Source organism: Papilio polytes, unplaced genomic scaffold (genome assembly GCF_000836215.1).
Source record: "Papilio polytes unplaced genomic scaffold, Ppol_1.0 DF822845.1, whole genome shotgun sequence".
Lineage (NCBI taxonomy): Eukaryota > Metazoa > Arthropoda > Insecta > Lepidoptera > Papilionidae > Papilio > Papilio polytes.
Window position 1 is genome coordinate 440890 of NW_013526359.1, and position 10788 is coordinate 451677.

The window sequence follows — 10788 nt, forward strand, 5'->3', positions numbered from 1 at the left end:
CAATGTCATAAGTAGAAAAACTTCCTGTTTAAAAATTGTGGAGATTCATTATTCTAACTGACTATATACTATCTATATTAAATTCATAATCTACATAAAAATCTTATTCATTTACTGCACAAACTACGGAACTTTTCTCTCGTTTCCGGTATCAAACGATTTACAATTTCTTAACATTTTTATGTAACTCTGCTGTTACGTTTTATTGTAAAGGATTACATCGGTAGTTTATTAAAACGATTACAATTCTTGGAATTAAACAGTCGGTAGTCAAGATCTCTATTATGATAATATTTAATTTGTGAATCGCGTACATTGCACTAAAAGACTGAGAATTATTTTACAACGGTAAACCATAAAAAGCTGCAACAATCTTGTCTAAAATGTATGTAACACTAGCTTTCGTCCGCGACTTCGTCCGCTTGGAATTTAAAAAAAAACAAAAGTAAGTACACTATGTGTTCTTCCAGAATATCCTCTACATCTCTATCAAATTTCATAGAAATCTGTTCAGCCCTTTAGGCTACAAACTTTAATAAACATCCATCCATCCATCCATCTAAACTTTCGCATTTATAATATTAGTAGGATTAGTAGGAATAGCAGGAAGTATTAGTACATAATATTTTAATAATGTCAACTCATTGTATGATATCAAATGAGTATCTTTTATTGTTTTTGGTAATTTTTTAAGAACAAATATTTACTTTCAAACAAAATCACTGGAACGTTTTCATAATATCCTTACCGAGTCGTGGGTCCATTGTAGAAGCATTCGTGATGTCACTTCGTAATTATTCTATTTAATTCTCAATCATCATTTGTATGGAAGTGAATGAACAATAAAAAATGTTCCATGAACGAAAGAGGAAACGTCGCGGAATGCGACACTCGCGGCGCCGGTCATAACTGTTCTAAGAGACAGGAATTAGTTGATTATAATTATTTTGATTATTAAAAAAAAATAATAAAAATAACCTCTTATGTAGATCTGGAATATAATTTCTCAAGCTCTAGAAAATCTAGATATGTTCTCAATGAATACTTAATGTTGTCATAAACTTAAACTTTGGAGGTTTTGTCTGATGTTTTATTTCTAACTATTAATAATTCTAGCACAAAGGTATACAATCATATTTTCTTGTACAGCTATCAGTAGAACAAGTTTGACATCGATGTCCGTCTCTTAAAAAAATAATTAGTAATTTTTTAAATTCCCGCTCCATCTTATGTCTTGGGCCACACTCTCTTCTAAATGGGTAAGGCAAAGTCCTGCCCACACGGTCCCGCTCGCTCCCGACGTGCGCGTGCCACACGACCTTCATCCTGCATTCTATTGCCGACTCATCCAGGATACGCACGATTTACTGTTGCAGAGGACAATAACCTCACTGCCACTGTTATCTTTACATAACAAATAAACAAAGCAAATTATACTATAGACCGATACATCGCGTATTTAGTAATCTACATAGTTATAATTCCAAAGGTTTCCCTTAAATCGATCTGTGACCCGCTTCAGATTTAAGGCGTTCTCATTTCTAACAAATCAGACAATGTAAATTGCTCAATCCGATGTAATAAAACTCGCAAAATGTTTGCAAAAATAAACGACCGCCTCTGAGCTAACCTCACTTAGGTACTGCTACAATTAATTACAAGGATCTCGACATAAAAGGAGCATGTCGCAACAACGATCGCGCAATTCCAGATGAGTTCACGAAAAAGCTTTTACCTTATAGGAATAACAATTGAAGTCACTAACTGCGTAGGCGTAACACATTATGATAAGCGTAATCTCGTGAATCAGTTACATACAAGAATAGCAGTTAAGTAATCCTTGTATAGTGATAATATTCAACACACGTGCCGCCATAGGCCAATGTTATTAGCTTAATTGTCTTCGGTGAATAGGCTTATTGTCCGTGCTTTTGTTACGGGAGTAGCCTGCCCGGTATCAACATTATGATTCCCAACCGAAGCGGATGAAACCACGTAACTAACTGTTTAATAAATTTAATTACAATAAAAGCTACCTGTGATTTATCAACTAGTGAAATGTTAAACATTTCATTTATAATTTGAAGTTATATTCCAAACATGTGTAAAATGAAAACAATTGACTATTTTTTTTTATTTATGATTATTGACTACTTTCTTTAGAGTAAAATTATCTCATGTATGTAACACCAAAAGGTTAAACAAAAAAAACATACAGACGAATTGAGTACCTCCTTCTTTTGGGAAGTCGGTAAAAATTACAATTTATCAAAGAAAATAACTTGAAAATTAAAAAAAAATCGGTAAATATTCAGACGCTTAATGTAACTTTATACTGCGCAGTAACATGAGACCAGTGATTGTAATATTTTTGCTTAGCGTTATACAATACTTAACATTCGAATGAGCACATAAAGGTTAGTGTGTCAAATATTAATTTACCCATTAGGCCGCGAAAACTAACGTGCAGAACTTTTAGTAAATACGGTAAAAAACTAGTACTTATAGATTATTCTAAAAGAGTAGTTCCAGTAAATTATATGTTGCCTACAACAAGGCTGTCTATTACGATAGTTGAGCTCGTGTAATGTTTTGCTTCTGTAATAACGACCAAATATACCTAGGTCTTTACAACATTGTTGAAACATAGTTTTAATTAAACAGAATTGTATTATAGAAAAAAACAGATACCCTAAATTGCAAATTAAACATTTAGATTCTTGGTAATTTTAGTGCTGATATGTTTTTTATTAAAAGTATTAATGCTATATTTTATTTAGAATCGTAGATAAGATCTCCCTTTAATATTATTTTTAAACTAGTTAACCATAGACAGCAATGTAATTACGTAAACTTTATGGTAGATTATGAAATACTTGGTACCGAAAGCAATAGAAATGAGATCAATTTCGTGAGCGAGTCCCATCAAACTTTTTTTTTTATAATGCAATATCCGCGGTATTAAGACGTTTGCAAAAGGCACTTCTAACGATGAGCCGTTATGCAACACTCACTGGGACAAGGCTCTTTGATCGACGTTATATGGATAGAGATTATCTACCACTCGACTTACCTCGTCACTACTTTAACTATAAAGCGATTTATTAAAAAAAAGACCTCCTCAATTCAAATTAAAGAAATAAATTGAAACTGAACCTTTCTCGTACTTAAATACACTTGTATCAAAGGTTTTCATACCTTTCTTTGTATTTACAAAGTAGTAGTACAGTAGCTGTTGTCCGCGACTTCTTCCGCGCAATATTAAGATAAGAAAGTAGCCTATAATATCCCCGTCTATAACTAACACGGCTTGAGGACAGACAGACAGACAGACAGATAGACAAAAAAAATCTAATGGCGATTTTCGTTATTAGCAACGCAAATACATCATCTTCCCGAAATCTGGAATTCTTCATATTACAGACACTCCAATTCTATTACAAGTATAGATGACAGGTACATATCACAAATGTTTCGACTGCGTCTTCGTTCGATAGTGGGTACACGCGATGCGCTGGTAACACAGTGACCGTCATATCGCCTCCCACTCGCTGACATAACGGGCCGCCGCTCACACCGTTACAATGCGCCGCGTCACATGCACTAGCTATACGTCCAGGACTCACTCAATGTGACCGCACGCGCAGTTCAGATGTATCATAGAATCATTAGCAGATACTACGATTGCGGTGGTCAAATTTCAAGTAACAGGATCCTGCCTTATTGACGAAAGATTTTGAAATTCTAAGTGAAAGGGAACTTTAATTCCTTAACTTAAGAACTTCTAACCAATTCTAACTTGGAATATCTAAGGAAATGCTAATGATGCTATTAAAATTCGCAATATATCGGAAATGATCTTCCTTTGAGTGTATTTGATTACGTCACGTGCTAGACGATCGCAAATATTACTTAGTATTCTCTACTTGTTTAACTTTCTACAAACACATATATGAATATAAATTAATATTTATTGAAGTAAAAAAACATACTCGTACGTCTTTAACCCAAATTGGGACAGACAGTCTGTACCGAAGTCCGTTATTATTCTCAAAAGGAATAAGGAAAAATCAAATAATGCAATTGGTAATTCCCTTTTATTATATAATAATAGTCGACCTTATCTATAAAGATTTAGATTTAGTTCATTAATCTAAAAAGAAAACAAATGAAAAACACGTTTAATTAAATACAGACAAAGTTTATAAGGCAAAAGATTGTCTTTCTTTGTTGTAGTTGGTCCATTTTTGACCGCATCTTATGTAGATCAAGGTGGTCCTACCGATTTTATAGCCAAACCAACAATATTTTATGAAATAAAACTTACAAAAAGTTATTATCAAGCGACCAACTACGTCCGAAGTCTCTATAAGGAGTTTGGATTTGTAGTACACTGGGACGAATGGAAATCCGATTGATTGCATTAAGTTATTAATCTATACTTCTATACTTATATATCTATATCTATCTATACTATGATAATAAAGCGTAAACACTCACTTCTTTGTTGCCTAAGATGTCAGCAATTACAGCATAATTTGAATAATTCCTTTTTTATTAACAAGCCCTATCCTTACGTCACGCTTTAGACTATATATTTTCACGTCATTAAACTTACGGGGTAAATATTTTGGATAAAAACCCTAATGTAGGAAAGAGACCATAAGTTGTTGCCAACGTCAAGGAAGCAAGAGTTTGTCATGTCTTGTCGTTTTGACATTTGTGTTAAAAGTAAACAATAAAATAAAATTTTCATAATTTCATGCGGATGTTGCCGCATGGTATCAGCTAGTATCTAACTAAGATCGTATTCAAATTAGAGCGATCATCGTTCAAATCGCTTTGTATTATTCGCAAAAAATCCGGTTTACATTCGCAACTGTCCGCCTAAACAACTTGACCAATAGTTAAGCAAACGAAATTAATAGCCTAGATAATACCACAGTACTGTTAGTGTTTACTATGAATGGTCCAGTTTGCGCCGTTCCACTGGCGTTGGTCTTACGTAGGAAACCGCGCCCCGGGACAATCTGACATAATATCCCATTGCAATCACTTTCACAATATCGAATTACACTTATAAGGCTACATAATGAAATGCAATTGAAAAATACTTTTTCTAATGCTGGTTTAACTTGGTTATAAATAATTTTGCAATATGCATTTAATGTACCACAGACTAATAACTTGAGAAAAGTATATTTTTACTCGTATAGTATGTGAAATAAATTTTAATTCTATCAATAAAAAAATATATAAAGAGGGTTACACATTGATTATGTGGTTTAAAATAAGAAACTGTGCCAGAAAATCACATAAAAAATCTGTTTAGTATCTAACGTTTTTTTGATAAAAAAAATACAATGATGAAATAATTGCGTGCAATTATACCCTTGATTCATATTTATTTGAAGAATAACCCACTTTCGCTGTACAGTTTTAAGTGACACAAATAATAATTTGATAATAATAATTCGAGAGCGGACTCGCAAGGACGTATCAGTCGGTCGGCGCCAACGCTCGACCGCGACACGTAGCAACGAGCCTTGCTGGCCTACCTGAACATTATTGCTTTACACGGTATAAGGTTGCTCGGTCAACTTATCGTGTTACTTTTAATTAAAGACTAATTGAATTTATTAAAACAAAACAACAAGATAAAGCCTGCAAATCCGAGGGTCCAGAGTTAAATGGGAAACTATAATATCTGTAAACAATATAAGCCTCGAGATTTGTATGTATTGAAATAACTCAATACTGGGCATATTTAAAAAAATCTTTCACCATTAGAAAAGACGTTATGGCTAAATGATATAGCTAATTTTTTTTAATTATACGTGGACGAAGTCGCGTGCAATAACTAGTATGTAATAAGGATATTTTTCATAACAAGAATTTTCTCCCAATACTCTTAATATCGACTTGTTTCTGCACAAGTCAAAATAATGATGTCTTGTACCAATATTAACTTGGTTAACATATTGAATAGTCGAACTATGGTCTATTTCATGAATAGAACGCTTAAGGCGAACAATATTAAGGTGCCTATTATTCACGTCACATACGTTGCCAGTCTGATTTAGATAACAGTAAATTAGTACAGCAGTGCTGCAGTGTCGTAAGTCGAAAGCTCGATAAGACTGAGCCAAATGCACTAAACTGTCTATAACAATGTGTAGGTTGAAATACTGTTAATGAAGAAAATATGGTATTTAAAATATTTTACTGCTCCACAGTTTTATTCATCATCACCAGCTCACTATTAGTCCCCACCGAGGGGCTCGAAGATACCCTAAGTTAGGGTGACTAGGCCATATTCAACCACGGTGACCCACTGCGGGTTGGTTGACTTCACACATATCTTAGAATTTCTTCTCCGATATGTGCAGGTTGCATCACGATGTTTTCCTTCACCGTAAGAACATCGGGTAAATTATGTGCATATGAAAATTCGAAAAATCAAAAATCACTCTGGTACATGGCAGGATTCGAACCCAAAACCTGTAGATTATAAGTCAAGTGCTTAAACCACTGAACCACCAACGCTTAACAGTTTTATTAATCTGATCAATTCCACACCAAGTTATGTTTCAACTGTAAATTGCAAATTCTTTTTTCTCTCTCAAAGACGTTCAATTATGATATCTCTAGTTCAAAATTTAGAAACAAAAAGATTGCATAGTATTATTACATCTTTGACTAGCTACACCATTTTTCTCAATCAAAAAGTGGATCTTTTATCGCCAGAATGTTTAATTGTATCGTTATGTAATTTTAGATGGAACATATCGGAACATTTCATTGTAGATGGTTAATTGTAAATGTCGAAATTCCATTGTCGTGTCCTGCTGCTCGTGCGAATATTGCAGTCCTATTGTTTCTATTATAACATTTATATTGCGATATTGAAACCAATTAATTTATTACCTACCACAATAAGGAATACTAACACTCTTTTAAGTTTTATTTATAAGTAGTTTTCACGACTGACATTTTATAAATGCTTGTTTAATTAATTTATTTCATTTAAAATATTAAATTATAATAATAACATTAAATTTAGATAATCTGTGCCCTTTATGGTCACGGTTATGTCTCTACCTTTACTTTAACATTTTAATTTCGTCCAAATATTTTATTCTACAAAATTGTTGAGTGAATAATCGTTTAAGCTTTAACTATAAAAGTTTAGTAAAAAATTAATTACGTACCTACTTTTGTGTAAATATTTATAAATCAACTAGCTTTCGCCCGCGACTCCGTCCGCGTGGTAATAAAAAATACAAAAGTGGGTACTCTGTGTTTTTCCAGACCATCCTCTACATTTATACCAAATTTCATCGAAATCCGTTCAGCCGTTTACGCTACAAACTCTAACAAACTTCCTAAACTTTCGCAGTTAAAATATTACTATGGTTAATTAAAACTATGATTCCGTTGATTTCAGATGCGGCGGCAGGCTCGGATCTCAATAGGAGGCGCGCTCGTTGTGCGTTCCGCTTCAGCTCTCCAAGGTGATCATCGTTTACATTTACTTATTACTTGATTAAGGCCGGTCCCACCATTGGCTGATAGAGGCCCAGATAGCTTATATCACTGTCAGATAGAATAACAAAATCTAATATTTTCATCATATACACACACGTTGGATTGTTATCAGACAATTTACAATTTGGTGGGACAGGACCTAAATCTTATAATATTTAATTTCATATGTTGCGACAGTGACAAGTTGAGTATGATACTTATGAAATATGCAGTAGGTAACAATTCGGAAGTAAGCTACCATAAACTTACAGAAATCTACACATGTTGTTAACATAATGCTAATATGTCAATAGTTAACTGGGGAATGCTCGTATGTGTGTGAATAGTAAATACTAATAGAATGCATTTTATGTTACAGTTTGGCTGTGGTTGCTGATATTTGTATTCCAGAATGAATTCAGAATATCAAGGTCCATTCAACCAGGCGTAAGAATTAATTATTTTATTACTCTAAAAACTTGTATCTTTAATGTAAATCTTAGTAAATAGTTTCAATAATTTGTTTATCTTCGATAAGAGAATGAAAAATGAAATTGATTTCTAAAACGTTAATTTGTTCTTATATACTTTTCAGTACTTGGACTTTGACAATCTACCCGAGACAAACTTTACATGCGCTGGCAAAGTTATCGGTGGATATTACGCCGACTTAGAGACGTCATGTCAGATGTTCCACGTGTGCACTGTCGGCCAACAAGATGAGCCGATGGATATAAAGTTCCTTTGCCTTAATGGCACTGTTTTTGATCAGGTAAGTAATAAAAAGAAATTAATAACGATTCATAACAGACATGGTACTGTTGCTCGCATCTTCATCCGTTAACAGTGATAACGTAGCTATTCATTGACAAACGAATTTTTGAAAGCGGCCAACTAGTTTTAAGTTACTTCAATACATACAAAAATCCTAATCTTTCCTCTTTACAATGTTGAATAGAATAATTCTGAAGCTAAAATATCCTTTACAGGAAACTCGAGTTTGTGAAAGAGTAGATGAAGTAGATTGCACAAAGTCAGAGAAGTTCTACAGTTTAAATTTAGAATTATACGGGAGTACTGCACCACCTATTATACAACCAGACACAAGCAGTAAACCACAAACTAAACCAACCGAACAGTCATATACTATAACTACTAAAACCAGTACAGAGGAATTATCGGATCCCTTCGTAAATGAAAATCCGACGTCATCAAATGACAAGACACAAGACTTGTCTCCAGACACATTAGACTCAACAGATGATCCAATACAAGATGTAAGAAAAGAAGAACAAAAAGTAACTAAAGGTCCGTCAACACAGACGACACCCTTAAAGAATATTGGATCAATGAACGATGGTAAATATCACATAATAAAACTGTTTGTAAAGTAATAGTTTTAGTTAAGTGGAAAATGTAATTTATATTAAAAAATAATATTTTTCAGAATACCGAGTAGAAGATGACATTGACGATGAATATGAGGAATTTTACTCCCATCCTGCTACAACTTCCAGTTCGCAATCAATAATTACAACAACATCAACGACGACTCAACCGCCTGTACCTAGAACATCAACAACTACATCAACAACGAGACGGCCGCCTTCTACTTCGTCCACAATATCATCACAAGCCCCTGTGATACACTCTTCTTCAACGCCATCCACTCCACCTTTAACTACTATCGACCCATCACTTCTTTCTCCACAAGAATTCATATATCGCCATCGTGGCCCAGGATCGGAGGCTATTTCTTTTCAGCGTCAAAGTTTCCGCCCTGCCGATGGTGTGTTCATAACCCACGCTCCGCCACAACAATTCGATCATTTTCAATATGAATCTTCAAGAACAGCACCGCGCCCTGTATCCCGCCCTACACCATTTGTACAGAGACCACAACCGTTCCGAGCTACTACTCATGACCCGAGAGATCAACTCCTGCGCCCAGGACCTTCCTCTCAGTCATCTGAGAGGCACGAAACGTCCGTAAAACATCGCTCACCTTCAGCGTTACCTTCACAACAAACATTACCGTTTAATTTTTACTACGACCGAAAACGAAGCGACGATCTATCATCCGAAAAAGAGTCACCTCCAAGTGCTCGATCAGTGGCCCCACCAACTATTGCAGAAAGACCATTCAATAAACCGAAAAGTCCCCCACGAGTTATCGTTACCGCTAGTGCCTCAGTTAGTGATAGTAATGGGAAGAAATTGAACTATACCGTAGGTAATGTAGTTAGCGCCGTAAAACCTATTGTAGCAATAAATTACGACGATTACAAAGAATCCGATCTTATTTTCGATCCCTTCTTTCTTGATGTGCCAAAACTTAATAAGCGAAGAAAAACAAGATCGAACAAACACAGAAAAGTATTTACAGTTCCTGCAACGGCAACTATACCTACGAACCTAATTTCCAAAAGTAGTATTGAATCGACGCTCCCTCCAGCTACTTCTAGAGCGACTACAGTTAAAATGACCTTTACAACACCCTCTACAACAACAACAACCGCAGCCTGGAATCCTGAAGATTATGTCGACGACAATTATGAACCTCACGCATATCTGCCACCCATTCCCCCACTAGCCGTTTTCGTATCTCAGGAACGTGTCAAACATGGAAAAGTCGAAAAAGAGTCGAGAAATGTAGGTAAAGATGAATTGAATCCAATAGAATTATCAACAAAAAACGTTGGTCGCAAGGATGAGTCCCGGCCGACGGCGTCTGCGGTGCAGATGGTCTCTAGTCAAAGTGCGGGTGTTGCGGCGGCGCGTGACGTCACGCCGAGCGCGCCGCCCCCCGCGCAGGCCCCCGCCTGCGCCTCATCGCACTCCACTGACTGTCGAAATCGTGCCTAATAAATAGCTCACTTTATATGTAGATTAGTAGACAGATATTTAAATAGGTAGTAAATTTTATAATTTTCCAAGCAGACGATGTGTTACTGTGTTTCTATTTAATTTGTTTTAAATATTGTAATTGCAACAAGTCTTATTTTTGTAATTAAGTTAGTAAATATTTGTTATTCCGAAACATACACTGTACATACGTTAGGAAATGTCAACTTTAAGAAATATTTTTTTATGATTTCCTAAAACATTCATAACTATGATAAATTTTATGAGGACGTTTTGTACATACTTTATGTATCCTAAAATATATTACTTAACATTTTAAATTTCTTTTATTTCCCATAATAATCGTTTTAGTAACCTAGAGCTGCGCTAGGATTCTGCCCTCATTGGGATTCAGGA

At 34.9% G+C, this 10788-nt stretch overlaps 1 protein-coding gene across 1 annotated transcript in view; it reads left to right on the forward strand.

Annotated features, from left to right (window-relative positions):
• Positions 1–10686, forward strand: part of LOC106105540 (flocculation protein FLO11-like) — a 37253-nt gene extending 26567 nt beyond the window's left edge. Inside the window, exons 3-7 of the mRNA XM_013285913.1 lie at positions 7448–7514; positions 7907–7974; positions 8123–8299; positions 8517–8886; positions 8975–10686. Of these exons, the coding sequence (XP_013141367.1) occupies positions 7448–7514; positions 7907–7974; positions 8123–8299; positions 8517–8886; positions 8975–10392 (2100 nt within the window). The 3' untranslated portion in view covers positions 10393–10686. The remainder of the gene's footprint in view (positions 1–7447; positions 7515–7906; positions 7975–8122; positions 8300–8516; positions 8887–8974) is intronic.
• Positions 10687–10788: the final 102 nt, after the last annotated feature.